At 40.3% G+C, this 19904-nt stretch overlaps 1 protein-coding gene across 1 annotated transcript in view; it reads left to right on the top strand.

Moving 5' to 3' along the window:
* epha10 (EPH receptor A10) overlaps window positions 1-19904 on the top strand; it is a 168425-nt gene that overhangs the window by 32533 nt on the left and 115988 nt on the right. The window contains exons 2-3 of the mRNA XM_085395208.1: window positions 13522-13586; window positions 17090-17762. Coding sequence (XP_085251334.1) covers window positions 13522-13586; window positions 17090-17762 — 738 coding nt within the window. The remainder of the gene's footprint in view (window positions 1-13521; window positions 13587-17089; window positions 17763-19904) is intronic.

The raw sequence follows: 19904 nt of genomic DNA on the forward strand, positions 1-19904 counted from the left end.
ACTCTCTATACACTCTTTTATTCTCTTTCCTCTCAAAGCTCAGTGAGTCACAGTACATCACTCTGGTTCTGTCAGAGCGCTTTTCCAGTTAAAAGGGAGTTTTTCCTTCCCACTGTTGCCAAGTGCTTGTGTTTTCTCTCTAATATCATATATCAATATAGGTTCTTTATCTTAGAACACTAAATGCTTTGAGGTGATTGCTGTTTTAAATGTATATTTTGAATATATATATATATATATATATATATATATATATATATATATATATATAATTAAAACTGAACTGTAGAAACAGCATTTTTATGGAAAATAATTATGGGGTTAATTTTTACTACTGTTTAACTTCCCTACAATGTATTTTATAAGCTAATTAACAACTGGAAATCACACAATTGTCTACTTGGCCACATGTGCTATAGCCTGTGCTGAGAATAGTGTAAATGGTGGAATCAAAGCCACTCAAAAAGAAAATGAAGGACACATAATACCAATTCTATATTATTCCATCTTTCTGGCATTGTGCTTCATCTATCTGACATGATACCAGTAGACAGTCAGTATATCCATTGGACTCGCGTCCTGTTCATGCACTGTATGCCGCACGATCCGCTTTGCATGAGTTTGCCTTTCAACTTTGTTGCCAGTTGTTCTCAGCCCTGTAGCTGGAAGCCGCTTTGTTGTAACAATGCGACCCGACAGCACTCTCACCGCCCTCACTATCAATCAAGACAACTAATTACAACCCTACAAAACAAAATAAATTTCTTTGGCCTCTGTTCTATTTTCCCCTTTGTATGTCTTTTGCTTTGTCACTCACTTTTGATCTATCAGCATGTTTCCTCCTTTAGTACGGGTCTTTTTATGGTTCTCATTTCTCTTATTTCTCCCCCTTGTGCTTGACTATTGTTTCTTAGAGCTTTGTAACTTTTCATGTTTTTTCAACCAAAAAAGCAGGAGCAGACATAGCTCTCAGACAGTTGATATTGATTATTTATTACTACAGTCTGAAGAGACCTGTAGACATAAAGAGATATAAATACATGTACATTATGTTGCACAAAGGATGGTGGGGCACAAATAAACATGACCTTTGACCAGGAGACTGGGGTCAAAGTCTCCTGGTCAAAGGTCAAAATCATTTGGTCAAAAAAAAAAAAAAAGATTTATTGTAATTTTGTTTTTCTCCAACACCACAAGATCTTAATTAAAGTAATATCCATAAATAGCCCTCCCAATTGTATAGAGGCTCAAAGGTAATTGGATAAACTAAAATTTATAAAGTAAAATTTTAAATGTGTGGATATTTTTTAATACTTGAGTGGAACCCATGGACATCACCAAATACTGTTTCCTTCCTTGACCTGCCAGGCATTCATGGCAGGCATCTTCAGTTGCTGCTTGTTTAGGGGTCGCTCTGCTTTACTCCTGTTTTGTCTCCAATAACTGAAAAGCATGATGTGTTGGGTTGAAATCAGGTGACGGACTCGGCCATTAATGAATATCATTTCTTTTTTTGCCCTTTTGGCGTCCTTATTTTCATTTTTTAGCCTAATGAATGGCCATCTTCAGTTGCATTGACATCTCTTTTTGACCTCCAGAGAATAGTGACCAAATACAAGTTGAACCTTTGGAATCAACTCAAGATTTTTTTTATCAGCTCACTTTGCCTTGATGGTTGTAATGGTTGTAATTCATAATTAGATATTAGGATGCTCAGTTTATATAGGATACCAGTGGGAGAAGTTCAGGTTTGTCGCAATATGTGATAGTCAAAGGAGCTTGCAAAGAAAAGCGTCTGGACTTCTTTAAGTTGTTTGAAGACGTTTCACCTCTCATCCGAAAAGCTTCTTCAGTTCTAAGGTCAAATGGTGGGGAGTCCCAGATTTAAACCTAGTGGGAGTATCCCCCCACAGAGGGACAAAAGGACCCCCTGATGATCCTCTAATCGTCTGAGCCAAGGTGTGAAACTGGGTGTGGGTCCCAATCAGCCAGGGTTTCAGATGAGCTCATTGTGAAACCTGGCCCCACCTTATCATGCGCATGATAATCCTCCAGCTTCTCCTTTAGGTCTTCAAGCAACTTAAAGAAGTCCAGACGCTTTTCTTTGCAAGCTCCTTTGACTACGATGACCTGGATGACCGAGAACCTTCACAGACAATATGTGATAGTAATTTTCTTTTGGCTCTCGGAGGAGGCGGACGCACTTTTTCTCCTCTCCTCTCCCTTATCTTCCCTGCTTAGTTCTCATGTCCTTGTCTAGACTTGTGTTTTTTGTATTACTTTCACTGGAACACTCTCTCACAGTCTGTTTCAAAAACCTAAAAGAGAATTATGGATTTGATCAACTGGTCTCTGAATGCTATTGACACCCTTTTCTCAACGAGAAGTTGGATGGGTGGCAGACATGGAGGATCGTGTGCCTGGCGGGACTGTCGATCGAGGACGCTGAGGATATCTACCTATTCGGAACCATGATAACAGGGTTCTTGCTGATCGGAGCTGGCCTGGCCCTGGCTTATCGGAGAATTAAGAAAGCGGAACCGGCTGTTCAGACCCCCCCCAAGGCTGCCCGCTGGGATTGAACCGATGGGATGAGGCGAGACTTCTCAGAATGGGATCACTGAGTGCAGCATGGTTAAGAGCTTGGAGGCGCTTACGGCTGCAGTGAATACTCAGAATAAGACCTCTGAGCGTACATTGGATTACATCAAGGAAAAGTCCACTTAGAACAACACCTCTGAGTGGAAGTTGGATCACATCTTGGAACAGCTAACTGCGGTCGTGAGGTCTCAGAATCTGCTCTTTGAGCAAAAGAATGACAAGACCACGGAACTGAAGGTTAATACCATCATGGAGAAACTCGTGGCTATCCAACGGGAGATTGAGAGACCAGTGTCGGAGTGTTAAAGAACAGCTTGAAATTCTCATGAGTTGCTGCAAAAGAAAAATAACCATCATAATCCGGCGACCCCTTCGGCGCCAGCTGTGGGCTCAAGGCTGGAGCCGAACAACAACTCCCTGATAACGACTGTGTTGAGTCTGTTCCTTCCCATTCCATGCAAGGCCACCTGGGTTGGCTGGAAGACGGTTTACTTAGCCTGGCAGGGCGAAGGACAGTGTCTCAGCTGAACTATGGACACTCACACACATACATATACTGATACTGATAACCACTCACTGACGCATCACGCTCCCTACCCCGGATCCAACGCCACCTCCAACGCTTACCTCTCCTCTGATGTGGACATCGGGTCAGCTGGAGGCGCAGTCGAAGATTGCAGCGGTCCCAGATCAGATGTACACACTGAACACTTTCCCATGTTGCTTGTCTGTGTTTATTGTGCTATGGTGTGTTGATATCTGTGCATTCCTGTATTATCCTTTTGTGTTACACATTTCGATGTTTTTTTTTCCTCGCTACCTAGCCTGACCTGTCTCCCCAATGTGATGTTTGTGTATTGTACGTACGGTCAGCAAGGTCTGTCATCTCGGTTGTGGGCGAAAGACCTGCAACTGACAAAGGCTATCTCATCTCTCATCTCATAATTGTGTAACCTTCACATACATTCATGTACACAGCCACTCGAACTTGCTTAGTTTTAAAATAAAATCACTGCTTCTAATAAGCTGCTTGAACAAACAACCTGTACTGCAGGGCCCCTTTTAAAGTGTGGCAGTGTAATTACTGTAATAGGGTCTCGTTTTCCTGCCTTGGTGCCAGACTATATATTTTTTCTTTTTACAATCAGTCCTTACTCTCTGCAATTTTTATCCTTTACTCCTTTTTTCCCTCCAAAACACGCTCTGCTTTTGCTGTCTCCCTAACTCACTCAATGACTCTTTTCTTTCATTCCCTAAAGCACACACAAACATGCATAAGCACACACTCGCTTTATTCCTCCTCAAGCTATTTGTCTTAACAGGTGGTCATTCAGATTCAAGACTGGCACTGCAAAAGAGGTAGGAAGAAGGGGAAATAGAAAGGAAAAATTAATAATTATAGGAGAAGATAAGGTAAGGTGGGCATGGAGAGACATGGAGCTTATATACAGTCTTTTGTGATGTTTTGTAAAATATATTTCATTATGTCATTCTGGGCTCTAAACTGCTTGTGTTGTGAATATATCTGTTCTCGTCCTTTTGTGCGATTGCCCAAAACAATTTCTTTTATAATTTGTAAGAAAACACAGGCATTTTGACTGTACTAGATATGTTCTCACACTTACACACTTGTTAATCATTTAATTCAAAGTGGATTTCTGAAGTTAATACTCAATCTGCATTTAAAACTATAAGAGGATTAACACTTTAACACCTATCAGCCAAACCCCCTGTTAACAAAATCACCGTACTACCTTTGTTACAGCCCACCTGGTTAGCACCAGAAGATCATACATGCATAAATCATAATTCTTCAAAGATATTAGATGGATTTAAAATTTCTTTCATTAACTGACAGGATATGCAAACAAAAAAATCCTAAATATTATTTTTGTGCCAAAAGAAAATATTAAACTAAAATATTAAATTTTCACCAAACTGCAGATCATGTGCTCAAATACAGTTTCTTCTCTCACTGAACCAACTGGAAATAAAGTGTAACAAAAAGTACACATCATTAACTGAAAATGAAAAACAGCTGATTTATCTAACAATACCAATGTCATGTACTTAAACCATTTTGCAGGATGTTTATAAATTCTCCAGATAGCAGGACATCGACCTTTTTCCACACGTCCCCATAATTTTCCTCATTACTGCTTTGATCCTTTGACTGTTCACACAGAGGCTCATACTCATAATTTTTAAAGTTGATAAGAGGCTCCTTAACCAGAAGGGTTAGTGTAGTTATGTGGTATTCAGACTGCAGTGATCACAGTACCCACGCCTGTTTCAAAAATGAAACATCTGTTTCCTTTCCTGATTTTTTTTTTTTTTTTTTTTTTTTTAAATTTTTGGCTTCAGTGACAGACCGTAAACCAAAATTAAAATTGTGATACAAATTTCCACAATTTTGAGTTATTGCATCTTTTCATGTCACAATATGCACCTAATCGTGACCCGCTGCCACAGCTGTTATGCTTTAATTAGAGGCACTGATACAACAAAGAGATGCAAAACCAGCATGATTATGTGACGGAGGCCTTTTATACAAATTATCCGGGCTTTTTGGTAAAAAGCTTTTGGTTAGCTGAGCATCTGTTTAATCATTTTATTAAACGGGATATTGTAATAGTTTAACAATATGTAAATGTAGGATAAATAATCATTTTTGAGAAACGGCTTGGCGTGTGACTTGTGTAAAAGTCTGCTGATTGTTTGAATATTTAAAATTCTCTTTGATTAAAGACTAACAATAAAAAAAAAACTGTGATGAAAATGAATATCGGTTACGCTTAGGTTATTTTGTAGCTTGTGTTTTTAGAAAGGTACTTTTACCACACTGTACATGAGAAATATGCACTATGTAATGATAGCGTATAACCGTGCACCTCATTATCATAAATGATATATGCAATTGCATGGTGGACTTTGGAGAGGGAGCAGCCCAAGCTCTTTGCAGTATGTCACATTACTGAAGCTGAAAATTTAATGCTTCTGTTAAGAGGAAAGCCCCATCTGAAGTTCATATGCCCTGCTGTTGGAAGTGCTATTATGATCCTGCCTCCTGGCTGTGTGCTTGCATGTGCGTGCTTGTGAACGTTCCCTGACACCATTTGTCACTGAAGGCGGTGTATTTGTCTGTTTATACACTGCGTTTATCTTTTATGTGACTGTTTGTGTTTTTTATGTGGTACCTTATATCCCCATCCATTTATCCATTTTTTTATCTGTCCTTCTCCAGTATTACTGTATTGTTTTCATTGAAGTGTGTGCGTATATATACATATATATTCTTTTTAAACACGCCCATGTTCCAGCCATGTTCTTTTGTCCTTGAGCGACACTGTAAATCCTGTTGAGGAGACTCTTTGCTCCTTCCAGTCTTAAAAAAGACATTTTAACGGTGTTTCCCCTCACTCAAAACTACTTTTCTTCTCATTTGCTGCTGCTTATAAACAGAAGATTTGAACAGCAGGTTGCTTTGCTCTCTTGCTCATGTGCTCTCATTTAAATCCATCAGTCTATCCATCCTCTTCCGCTTATTCAATTCAAACTGAACATTTAGAGCAGTCTGAATCTTGAACTTTCAGCTACTAGGGATTGCTTTGACTCTTTGAAACTGTAACATGATCATCTATATATGGCAGAAAAAAAAAGTACAACATAACCCCTTTAAGGTCTTTCTTTGTCTTGATTTCAACCTGTCATATCAACCAGATCTCTCTTGCAAGTCATTAGATATTCACACATTGTCAGGACCCGTTGGCATTATATCTTATAGCAGTGTTTGTCCCTTTTGTTGGCATCTTTCAACACACTGAATAGTCCCATACAGTTCAACAGGAGTCCCTCTGAAACAGACACCAAGACACCATGGGGAAAAATTGGGATATGTAACAAGGATGTGTATGTGGTATCCACGACATCTCAAAAGAAAAAGTTTAAAAGGTATTTAATGTTGTGAAAGACTTGCTTTTCAGCCAAGCACTTTTTTTTCTTAAACCTAACCGTGTACGTTTAGTGCATAACCCCAAAAGGGAACGTTAAAAAGCAAAATGAAAGTGAAAATAAGCCTCTCTCTATCCTATCCAGGATAGGGACAGGCTTTAGGTTAAGGGTCGTGCGATTATGCCATCTGCCACTCCACCTGCCTGCTTATGCTGACTTGTGAGTCATTGTTCTTTCTCCCACAGGAAAATGGTACTAAGCTGGTTACCCTTATGTGAAAGATTACAAGAAGGTGTTCCTGATTAAATGTTAGTTTTTATGGGTTACATGGGAATATGTTACATAGGAAAGGTAATATTTGGACATCAGTTGACACATGGAGCATTGGCAGCCTGTGCTTATTCCAGTCTCAGCGCTTTCTCTATAGGCAGGTTGAACCTCCAGATCCCCCAGGTCTTCCAAGTTGTATGCTGGCTAGTAAGAGCTCTGTTTCACCAGAGTGAAATACTATTTAGCCTGTTATAGAATATTTGAGCAAAACGCAAATTTATTACATGTAGGGCTGTGGATCATTGCGATTCATGTCTGTTTCTTCTTCTTCTACCCTTTTCCTTTTTCAGACTAAGTACCTGGAAGTGCGCCTTTTACTCACAGTTTAAAAGCTGCACACACTTAGTTCAATCAAAGAATGGGAACCCTTAACCTTGCAAGCCCTTGAAATTGGCCCCTGTGACAGAGCTGTCTTCATGTTGTTGTCTACCACTAAAAGGAAAAAGAAAAAAAAAAATAGCTGTGTAAGTGCTGGCTGCACACTTGACAAAGGCCAGATTTTAGTGTTTACCTCTTCTAGATTGCTGTTGGTGCACCAACACATTCCCTCCCTTTCTTGTGAATACTTGAAGTGAGTGCTGCAGTCTACCTCTCTCCTACGGCTATCTCTTCCTCGTCGCATCCTCTTTAGCAAGGCTGATAATTAGTACACCGCAGAAATCAGAGAAAGATCAAAGTGTGGATGAGACCAGGGGAGGGATGATAAAAGAGACATTTACATTTTAGTTTCAATTTCAATGAAACTTTTCAGGTAAAATACATAAATAAAAAAAGAAAGAGAGAGTGCAAAAGTGAGAGCGATCACACTGTGATCATAGAAAGAAAATATATACAGAGAGAATGAGAATGATGACATGTGCTTCCAATGCTACCATTTTGTGTTTCATAAAAATCAAATTTTGTTTAAAATAAATAGTTTTTCACTGAAATCCCACCACTAATTTCACTCAGCCATCCCTTTGCATGGATCTAATCCAAACTGGTTGACAGAGAAGCTGCTAAAGTGATAGCTGTTACTTTAAAGACTGTTGTAAAGATAGAATTTGCTTAAGCAATGTCGAATTTTCTGAGCCTTCCCATGCTAATTGTGACTGATATCATCTTAATTATAACATATTTCTCAAAAGAAGAAAAATAAAGAACGATGACTTTTTTTGTTGTTGTTTTTTAATTTTTCATCAAAACATTAGCAACATAATTGTGTCCTTTTCTCATATGAAGTATTCTATATTAACACTGTCAGCATTGTGTGATCAAAGCAGAGGAGCCTCTGTTACTCTTCAGGGATCATGTTTTATCTGCTGGTGATGAAAGTCAGCCTCATTTTGTGGGTCCTAAATAGGCCTGAGACCAAAATCATACAAAAAAGAAACACTGAAAGGTAATTACTCACAAAACAGCCTTTTGAAATTATTTAGTAAAACTAATGTGTCGTGGCTATTAAGTTGAGGCCATGTGTCACAGCGTACGAGAGCTTTTATTTCTGTGTCATATGTTCTTTCTCTGCCTTTCCCTCCCTTCCCCTTTCCCTCTTTTGATGACCCTTCCTTCACCAGATTAGCTTTTCTTTGCCGGACTTTTTGTCATCCTCTCTGGATATCTTTTCTCTCGCTCTCTCTTCCTACTGCCCTTAAAGGCCCATTAGTCTGTCTAACTACACTGTGATTACCAGACTTATGTATTCAATGTGTGATTACAGGGCCAACTTTGTCCTGCAAGTCTCTCTTTGACTGACTGTCTGACTGCTCAGGAAGACATAGCGATCCCTTGTGCATTATCCAGCGTATTCATTTATGTACACTTCATGTGCTCATTTCTCACTTCTTCCTTTTCCTTTTCCAGCCCTTTCTCCAACTGTTATTTTTTCGTTCTTTCTCACTTGTTGGCTCTTTCTTTCTTCTCTTTGCCCTCCTCTGCTGATTATTTTCTCTCATCATCTCTCTTTTGGCTTCTGCCTCAGCCTTCCTCTCTGTCTCTCCAGCACCTTTGCCCTCTCCCTCTCTAATCTTTTCCAAATGCTTCTGTGTTATCAGCGAACCACAGAAGCATGCTTTGGGCACCCTTTGGTGTTAACCCAAAAACAATGAAATTAAGTGTTTTGTAAAGGATCTTTAATTTTCCAGCAAGGCTTCCCTGATCCCTATCTAGTGCTCTAGTGTCTCCTTTTCAAGCAAATCCCAAAATAAGAAGAATGAAAACTGCATTGTCCTCTGAAGATTTTGGCTATACAAACTGCAATAGCATTGCATAGAAGTCTATTAAATCCCTATACAGTTATGGTCTTGAAAAAATAGTAATAACAATAATAATATTAAAGCTGCAAGCAGCGTTATGAGGGCCCTCGCACCCCGGCACGTCGAGCCACGCCCAACACCTAAAACCAGCACGTCCGATCAGATGTCACATTGATGGAATTCATGCATTTAACCACCAGCTAACATTTCATCTCATTCAATCATGATTATAGTCCTCCCACTAGGTGGCGCTCTAACCATTACTGACAAATAGCATAACAAACCTTTCCAAGCTCGAGTCTAATCATGCCTGCGACCGTTGGGAGAGATTGGACATTGTCTTTTTGAGTGACAGCAGATTACTGCTTTTTGGCGAGTGATTGAAACTCCACGTGCCGCCATGACCACCCCGTTTCCCTGAACGTAAGAAGCTTCGCAATTTAACATCACAAAGGTCTTTAGATTACACGCACTGGAGATCGGGTCAATCTGATGAAACCCCTTGGAGGAGTTTGTCAAAGTACGGTGCCTGATGAGTGGGGAAAATGTCGCCAAAATTACACATTAATTTTAAAATGGCTGACTTTCTGTAGGATTTGGGATATTGCTCCAAGAGACTTTTTTTGTACATCTCAATATCTTCCATAAACTTACCAGGTTTCAGACTCGTACATAAAACACAGAGCAGGGGCTGATGATTTGAAATTTTGTAGGGGGTGCTGTGGAGCCATTTTGCGCTATTCAAGGAAAATGATCACATAACAAGATAGCCCTCATCAAATTGGAGGTGTGCGCCTTTTTAAACTTTCCAAGCCCCTCAAAAGGCACTTTATTGTTCATGGTGAACCGCGTTGCCACCAGGGTGCGCCGTTCAGTTTAAAGTCACAATTTTCACACTGAAGCATCATGAAGGACTGATGGTGATATTCACCGCTTTCGAGGTGGCCACGATGAACCTCTGAAAATCAATACAACAAAGTGAAAGACATGACATTTCCTGTTGCCACTAGGTGGCGCTCTACGTATTCCTGACAATGGGCACATCAATCTGTTCAGGGCGGGTCTGACATCATGCCTGTAAAGTCTGGTACTGATCAGACTGGATTTCATTGATTTACACTAATTTGTTTCTTCATGGTGAGACATCAAAGTTCGCCATGCTGCTGGGGTCACACCCTTTCGCGAAAAGTCACAGTTTTCACTGTAACCCAAGACCAACTCCTTAAGGCTTTCCTGGAGAAATTTGAGGCTGCAGATGTCACCCATCACAATACTGTACCCCAAAGTGTAAAACATGACATTTCCTGTTGGCACTAGGTGGCGCTGTCCCTGATGTCAAAAATGGCAGTTGAAATATGTTCAGGGGCGGAGCCTTATCATATGTGTGCTCTTTGGTCCAGATCGGATAATGTATGACAGAATGAGAGGCAATAAGATTTTCATGGCGAGTCATCGAAATTCGCCGTGGCGCCACGGCCTCACCGTTTAACGAAAACTCAAAAGCTCCACAATTTAACATGGCCCAGTTGTGTAGTTGACACTGACCAAATATGAAGCTTATATGACTAAATCCCAAGGAGGAGTTCGAAAAAGTTCGAGGCATGGAAATGGCAAAATTAGAGTCAAAATGTCACGTTCACTTCTAAATGGCGGACTTCCTGTTGGGTTTGCGTCAATGCTCCCCCAGACTTTTTTGTTCGTCTTGGCATGGTACACATGTGTGCCAGATTTCATACATGTAGCTCAAACGATGTGGTTGTAGGGCTGCATTTAACAAGGCATAGGTGGCCCTCTAGAGCCATTTCCCAGTGCTCATATGTAAAACCATTAAAATACAAAATTTTTCACCAGACCTGGCATGTGTACAAAATTTCAAGGGTTTTTGAGCATGTTTAGGCCCTGAAAAAGGCCCTTGTTTTGCCTGAATAATAATAAGAAGAAACGGAGCAGATACAATAGGGCCTTCGCACTCTCAGTGCTCGGGCCCTAATAAAGAAAATGTATTTACAGTAAATAGTGATACATCTGCACACATTTGAGCCAGAGTGCATATTCTTCTTGTCAGAGCGTGAGTCAGCCACAGGTTTTAGTCACCACTTCTTATACAGCTGAGTCAGACTGTGTAGGCTTCTGGTTTTTGTTTTTTGCTCATCAGGATGTCCTTGTGCCTTGTTATTAATTTCCACGAAGCCAGATATTTGTCATGTAGCAGCTGCGTATGTGATCAAAGATCTTTACACCAAGAATTGCTCGGTATAAGGTGAAATTGTTACTTCTCAAGGAGTCTGTCTCTAACTGCAGTCTGTGTCGCTCAGGTTATTTTTGATAGCCCTTACAATCTCCTGAAGTGGTTGAAAGTTGAAGCAGAACATAAAAGTTAAAGCCAAGTAACAAGAATGAAAGTAGCACTTTCAAGGATAATAAAAAGCAATCTTTGCACAGCGTGTTCCTTGAAGTCTGGAGGAAAAAAATGGCTTTGTCTGGTTGTCACACCTCAGATTCCCTCAAAGATGTACGTGTTGAGAACACTGTAAGAGAGCCTGGTTCTCAGTGTGTGTGTGTGTGTGTGTGTGTGTGTGTGTGTGTGTGTGTGTGTGTGTGTGTGTGTGTGTGCCAGTGGGGTGGGGGTCTGTTTAAGCAGACAAGCTTAAAGCATGGTTAATTTTAATATCAGCAAAATCCCTTAAAAATCAGGCGTTAATGCAGCTCACCATATGTCACTACAGATGTTGATATTAGATTATAGATTAAGATAAATGTGCTGATGATGGCTCTCGTGCACGCCTGCCACATAGAACAGAATGTAAAACGACAACTGTTCTCAGTGCGACTGCTCAGATACGTCCTCGCTAATGAACTCTGGTTCCTTTTTCAAATTTGGTAGAACGGGTATTAAGATCTTTTAATAAAATGAGAGTTACTTTGGTTTTGCTTTCTTGATGAATATTTTGATCTAATACTTAATCTTGAAATTCGTTGTACCAGTATCTACCTTTGTTGCTATTGAATGATTTAATTATATATTATATCAACATAAAGAGATCTAAATAATATTTCGGATTCAAGTACATGACAAATGAAGAAGTAACAGGACAAAAAAATTAACTATGGCAGATGAATAACATCTGACATTATCTGAAAGGAAACTGGAAAATAAAATCCAGCAAGGACCCGGCGCAGGACCTGAGGGGTGCCTCTGGCCCTTCAGTTGATCCATATACTGTTTGCTGTACAAACGTTACATGGATCAACTGGTGGCTATCGAGAAGCCATTCTTACCTGAATAAAAAACACACACAGTGGAGCACTATCTGTGGATTGGCCTCCCTACAGCCCAGATCTCAGCATTATTGAAGGAGTGTGGGATACTTTTTACTAAGAATTGAACAAAAGCTAGCAAACACAAAATAGAAGAGGTTTAAATGTCCTTCAAGAAACCTCAGGATCTATTGCCGAAGACTACTTGAAGAAATTCCAAGAAAGTTTGCATAAGAGAGTTCAGGCTGTGCTAAAAAGTTAAAAGGTGATCTCATACCAAATATTAACATTCAAACATCATTAGAATTGCACTCTGCGCAACTCTAATGAGGTCTGTTTTTGCCTCATATACTGCGTTTCCACTTATGCGAGTGGTTCAAGACTTTTGAATGGTGTTGTAGTTATTGTCCTTCAGTGGTGTACCTTAGGCAACACAATGTAGCTTAACTCCTAGATATTTCTTTAAAGAAACTTTGCTGTATCCGTTATTTGGCTGATTTTAAACAGGGAGATTTACGCCGGCTTTCACTCACTGCAGTCTGCTTCTTATGTAGCTGTCCATGGTGCTGAAACCAGCTTCAAAGCTTACATTTTGTCTCTCTGTGCTGAAAAGAAACTGCATTTCCTGTTTTCCACTCTTGAAAGCTAAATAAGGGTGCTCTTTTTCTCCCGACTCTTTATAAAAGTTCTATGGTTCTGTTTTGTTTTGTTTGTGGTTTTCTGTGTGTTGTGTGTGAAGCCAGGGGCTAAAGGAAAGCGCTTTGTCCAGCTCAAATCCTCAACAGATGGTGTTAATGCATTTATCAAAGGACAGGTTCACTCTCAACAGATTTTGTCAAACCTTTCTCAGTGTTAATGCCTTTCTTTCATTATTCCAAACCTGACGTGTCATTTTGCACTTTGTGTTATTCATATTTACTCCAAGCACTTTCAGAGGCCAAATAAAACTGAACTATTATGCAAATATACTGTAAATGACTAATTTAATACTATTATTTGCTTGAGTTAGTGTTAATTAAGTTTTGTTGTCATGCAGGTGAGGTACACTGTTGGGAAATGTATTTAAAAATAAAGGCAAATACACTCTAATGCCACATGTCGTCTAACTCATGTCTGTCTTCCCCCCTTTTTTTGTAATTTCCTGCAGTGGTGCTGCTGAATTCTAAAGAGACTCAAGCAGAGCTCGGCTGGACGTCCTATCCCCCTAATGGAGTAAGTATAGTTGCATTTTTCATTACCTGCATGTCATTTTTTTCATTTGTAGACGCATGTGTTTACTTGCCAGCCTCCACACAGCTTGTTACTTTACTTTTCCACACCTTTTCTTCAATTTGTCCCCAGTGCTGAGCTCATCATTATCATTAATTATTGGGACTAATCCAGGCTACTATATAGCAGTGTCCAAAGCAGCTACACAGATGTGCTGCCACAGATAAATGGCCTTTTGTGACGATCGATTTCGTCCGTAAAACCCTTTGCACTAAGTTATGACTGCAAGATAAATGCAGGAGCACTTTTGCCAGAGCAGTTTGTCACCCACGTGTCACCTGCAAGTTGGCCTTTCCATGCACACACACACTTGATAAGTCTATTATATGAATAACATCACTGCTTTTAAATGTGCATTGTTTAGGATAGAGGTTGCTGAAGCACTTGTGTTTGAGATGACTGCTGCACTACGTGCTCCACTATGCATAAGATTAATGTGACTGTGTGATTCACCTACATGTCCCAGTAGAAGTGATAGAGAACACACTGCACCCACTTTGATATAGTCACCTTGACAGGAGAGGGGCTGATCACATTACCATTGGAGATAATCCATTTCTACTCTTTTGCTTTGTGCACGTTTGTGTATTTATGAGAGAGGGAGAGCAGTTCATATTTGCTGCTCAGTTCACTTTCAATTCTGTCAAGAGCGCCTCGGTAATTCAAATAGTGACATGGAGTCATAATCATTCATCTGATGGATAAATTATATATTTGATTACATTTTTCTCGCTCTTCCAGACTGAAAGTAAATCAGAAAAACAAACTCTGCCCTACGGCAAATATTAGGAAACTATAAAAAGCATTCTTAGAGTGCTCAGAGGAGTTTAAACTTTTAATTCCTCAAAAATAAAATACATTTAAAAGATAAATAAAATGCTATATTATTCAGTGGTTCCTCACCTTGAAGAGAATACTTGTGACTCCGTCCCAATGGCTGAAATAGGGTGTGCACATACATCAGATTTCTTTTTACTACTACCACTTCTTCTAAAGCAACAACTACTAATAATAATCTTTTGTTAGCAAACAGGCCAGTAATTATCAATTATTTGGACCAATATTTAGACAAAAAACACTCTTAATCTATTCAGCAAGGTGCAGAGAGTTCTTTAGAACAGAGAATCTCTGTCAGTACCGATATAGTATCAATATTTTAGGCTACACCAAAGCTGCAAAAAATAAATAAATAAATAAAAACTATCTATAGGCTGAAGGCCAACTAACAAAGCCCTTTAATTAAGCCTGCTGTGTCTTTTTTTCTAAATTCGTTTCTTGTGAATAAATCACAAGACTGTGGGATGAAGCGTTTATACCAGGGGTAGGCAACCTTTCTGATGACGAGTGCCATTTAGAATTTCCTCAGAGGTCAGTGTGCCATATGATTGCATTAGCGATAAATTTAATAACGCTCTATATTAACGGTTACACACTATATAGAACCACTTTATAGAATTATATTTGTTCGCAGATGTTGGCAGCAATCAGCGAATAGTTATCAGCTATTTTGAAACCAAAAAAAAGGACACTTTTTATCCATGACAGCAAATGAACTGTACAACAGAAAATACAAAAGCTATTTATGGTCTCCTCACAACAATGATAAGAAAAATAAACTGGGCCAATATGGCATGTCTGTTAATACAGAGACAAACATGTTAATGTGATCTCTGGTCTCCCACTCAGAGATACAGGTCTCCGAGTGTCCAGCATTCAGACGGCTACCTGAGGAGACTCATGTGAGAGAAAATCTACTCACACAGATATGTAGAGCCAAATACTGTCAATAAGGCCTCTGCAATGTTTTGAAGACAGTTAAACTTGTCAGGTAGTGATGTCCAGCAGGTGAAAATGCAAGCTCCATGAACACACACAGCTATGGATTCCAGCTGCTTCGATGTTATATGTATGATTTTTATCATACATCATACATCTATCATAAGCTTCAGAGAATTATTTATTAAAAGCTAGACATTTTAAATGAGAATAAGAAAGTATTTCTTTGTGCCCCCCTTTCCCTGTTAATGTCCTACCTGGCCCCCTGGCAAAACTTTGCTAGACCCACCCCTGCACAGTTACCAGCTGTCAGCTACTTAGAAACAGATCCTGGTGTTATTTGTTTCTCAGGAACAGTTCATAACTTCCCTTCAACTCATTCATGTCACCTAAAAGGCAAACCTGTTTCTCCATCACCTGTTCAGCTCTGATGATTCAGTAAAGACATCTCCTGGTTTCATCTTCCTGGTTTCCCTCTCACAAGATAACCAAACCGACATCATGACCAGCAGCTTTACAGCTGTGGCTCCAGCAAACATCAGCTACTAGAAAGTAATATTAAATACATTCTAACAACAGCTGATCAAGCTTAAACGTGCTGCTGTTGTTTAGCGCGACATTCGACGGTTTCCTCTTTCTGGCGCAAAGTGGGCGATAAACAAAAGAGAAAAAAGGCGATCAGCTGATCATTGATCAGTTTCATGATTGAAGTAGCAACCACCCAGCTGTATAGAAACTCCGTCATGCTAGCTAGCACGCAGTACGAGTTATTGTAACTGACTGTAAAAAGTCAGCACAACAAAAATAAACTCCACCTAAACTTGGTTCATATCTGACCCAGATAGACTGCAGGTCATAACTTCTTACCTGAAGTTCAGTTCACCTGACACTCGGACCGGCGGCCGCCTCGGGTCTCTCCTCTTGCCTCTCCTTTCTCTCATCCACCTGCTGGCCTCCACCACAGATTACTGAATCTGTGGAAGCTCCGCCACAGCCACCACCAAACAACTGAGTTATTTTTACACACCGACCAGCATCTGGCCAATCCACCACCTTTTATTGTTTATACCGTTACAAAGAAAAAAAAGTCAAATGCCCAGTATGCCCGATGGCCAGTCCAGCTATGGTCGTGCCATCAGTTAACCCTTCGCATGCCAACTGTGGCACGCGTGCCTAGGGTTGCCGACCCCTGGTTTATACAAACATTGAACACAAATGCCATTAGTTTAAGTGCCAAGCAGTCTGAGATCGAAAGAAAGTGACTAAGGTCTGACCCACAGTTGCAGAAACACCACTTAAGACTCACAATGACTGAGCCTGTTCATTATGTGACACTATTAGACAATCTGAGAACCAATGATTTTTATTTCAAACACTCACTCATCAGATTATGTCATTACACTGTTAACCTGAACTTACTCACTCCTGTTTGCATATCTATTCTTTCTGCTGTCATTTAACATTTTTATCATCTGTTTCTTGCTGTTTTTTTTTCTTCTTGTCAGTCCTTCATGTTATTACTAAGCTCCTTGCTGCTTATTCATGGTTTGTAAAATGCAGTATGTCTCTTTCCATTCCCATATTCCTTTTCTTGATTTTCTTTTTTCTATACCTCACATTTAAGGATTTTGTGTCTTTTTTCCCCTCTGCCCAAATCTTTATCCCTACAGTGGGAGGAAATAAGCGGCGTAGATGAAAAGTATAAGCCCATTCGGACATACCAGGTGTGCAATGTGATGGAGCCCACGCAGCAGAACAACTGGCTGCAGACGGGCTGGGTGGCACGTCGAGGTGGACAGCGCATTTTTGTGGAGCTCCAGTTCACTCTGCGTGACTGCAACAGCATCCCTGGTGTAGCAGGCACCTGCAAGGAGACCTTCAACCTCCTGTATGTCGAGTCAGACAGGGACCTTGGAGGTGTGACGCGAGAGGACCGGTATACCAAGATAGATACCATTGCTGCTGATGAGAGCTTCACGCAGGGTGATCTTGGTGAGAGGAAGATGAAGCTGAACACAGAGGTGCGCGAGATCGGCCACCTCAATCGTAAAGGGTTCCACCTGGCATTCCAGGATGTCGGTGCCTGCGTGGCACTGGTGGCTGTGCGGGTTTACTACAAACGCTGTCTCGCAACCGTCCAGAACCTGGCAGTGTTCCCCGATACAGTGGCCGAGGCAGCGTTTGCCACGCTTGTAGAGGTGCGCGGCACCTGTGTTAACAACTCTGAAGTTGACACAGACAGCCCTCCCAGGATGCATTGTAGTGCCGAAGGTGAATGGCTGGTGCCTATTGGGAAGTGCAGCTGCAGCGCCGGCTACGAGGAGGGACACAGCAGCTGTGAAGGTAGGGAATGGAAAATCAGATAGTGGGATGTGTGGATACACGAATAAGAATGCAGCAAATACAAGCAACGAGAAAGGAGTTGTGTCGGAAATGAACTAAAGCAACAAATCCAGAATACTGAATAAAGAAAAGAAAGAATTAGCAATGTTTTCATGTGTTTTAGCTCTTTGATAGAATGCTCTGGACTAACAGCAAGCAGGAACACAACAGGAAAAAAACAAAAACTGTGTGTGATTTTTTTGTTTGTTTTCTTTTAAACACAACTTGGTTTGAGTTTTTGCTAGAAACCGGTGTCAGTGTATTGAATAGCACATACAAAATACAGCAAATAATTGCATTGCAATCAAAACTGATGATTTGTATGCAAACTAAGTGAAATTGGCATTTTTTTCATGTGTTAAATGGCAGTGCCACTTGCATTAGAGCCAATCCAAATTCCAAATTACATTGGAGGTTCAGGCAGATATTGCTAGCAGCTACAAATATTATAAAGCTGTATAGTTCTGTTGAAGATATATTGATTGATTGATTGATTGATTGAATCTTTATTTTGAACATGTTGAAAAAGTATAAAAAAAAAATAGAATTAAAAGAGACAAATGAACAAAGCAAACAAAAGGAAAACGAGCAACCACAACTCCAAATAACGTCCATGTTCAAAAAGGAGCAGGAATTCAGTTAAAAAGACTCTGAAATTGACATCTGTATTGAGACACACACAGAGATACAGCAGATACTGTAAGAGTGAACGAGGGAAAGGGAATAAGTGCAGGTGAGCAAGGACAGAAAGGAGAAATCAATGTTAACGAGTGTTTAGACAAGAAGAACGATCCGCAGTGGTCATGTTTTTAGAGGGCAGACAATAGAAGTACAAAGACACCTTTCTCATTCATTTTCAAACTGTGCCTCCTTTTGTTCTATACTGACAGTGCCATCGATTGCGAGGATCTTGACTTGTCAGAGATGTTAAAATATTTCGTGTTTATGTCCAAACGTTGTCACACATATTGGCATGTGAGGCATGGTGTGTGTACCGTGAGTATGAGAAGTGTGAAGAGCCTGGTGTGTGTGAATGTGAACACAATGACTTTGTGTACTGTTTCTTCAGAAGGCCGTGTCCCAAGCTTGACAACACATCTTTCTTTCATGAGGCATAAATGTCCCGATTAACACACAGACACACCTACACGAAGTGCTGCCATTAGTAAGCTAGCGGGTGGTTTGATGTGTTGCTTTCTGACGTAAACTGAAACGGACAGTATTGCGATCTTTTGTCACAATTGCTCATATAATAGCAGCAGTTTGAACGCCTGACTCTCGCTGTTAGTTTTCACACCCCATCTTGAATTATTGTGCAATGTGATGTGGGTGTTGGAGTCACTTGACTAGACTGTAACGTGCAGTCATGGGACAGTAATTTAGACTGTTGAACTTGGTGCGGTGATCTCATATTGATCCCTGCAGTGGTTTTTTATTAAAAATGTATTGATTCTGTGTATTTGATTAACAATAGTAATTTACATCAGCGTGTTTGTATTCCAAAGTGAAGCTCATTGTGCTACTAACTAAAATATATAAGAAACGGCAACATAGCTAAAAGGCTCAGTGAGTCTATCCATAAAAAGTCAAAACCTTACTTGGATTCAGTTTGCCTGCTGTCCACTTCAAGGTTGTCTCTGTCTGAAGCTCTGCACAGCTCTCAGCACTCCTGCTGTTTTCAGGTCATTTCCTTGAAGTCTCATTCTGACCACTTCCCTCTGCACGTCTTCTTTGCTGTGTCAAAGCAGCATGCCTTTAACTATACTTTCATTTTGGGGAAGAAGTCAGGTGAGCAACAATTTTTGTTGCCGTTGCCATGAAACCCATCACGTTCGGGGTCGTTTGCAGTAAGTGTTCTCCCTCAGACACCTCGGGATGTCGATGACCTTGTGCATTACCTGTGGACTTGTACATCGCATGATCTTCCAGTGAAGACTGCTGTTTTCTCATCTAAGTCATAGCAGGGACATAATATTTTCTTAACCTTAACATTTTTTGGTATGATTGTACCATATGCCGCTTTTGGAATGCTTTCATTTAGTGGGATCTAACAACCGATATGGTAATTCATCACATATCTTGTCTGTCATTGTAAATGATGGG

This window comes from Rhamphochromis longiceps, linkage group LG22, assembly GCF_057381845.1.
Source record: "Rhamphochromis longiceps isolate RC_006_pf linkage group LG22, R_longiceps_female_GT1.1, whole genome shotgun sequence".
Lineage (NCBI taxonomy): Eukaryota > Metazoa > Chordata > Actinopteri > Cichliformes > Cichlidae > Rhamphochromis > Rhamphochromis longiceps.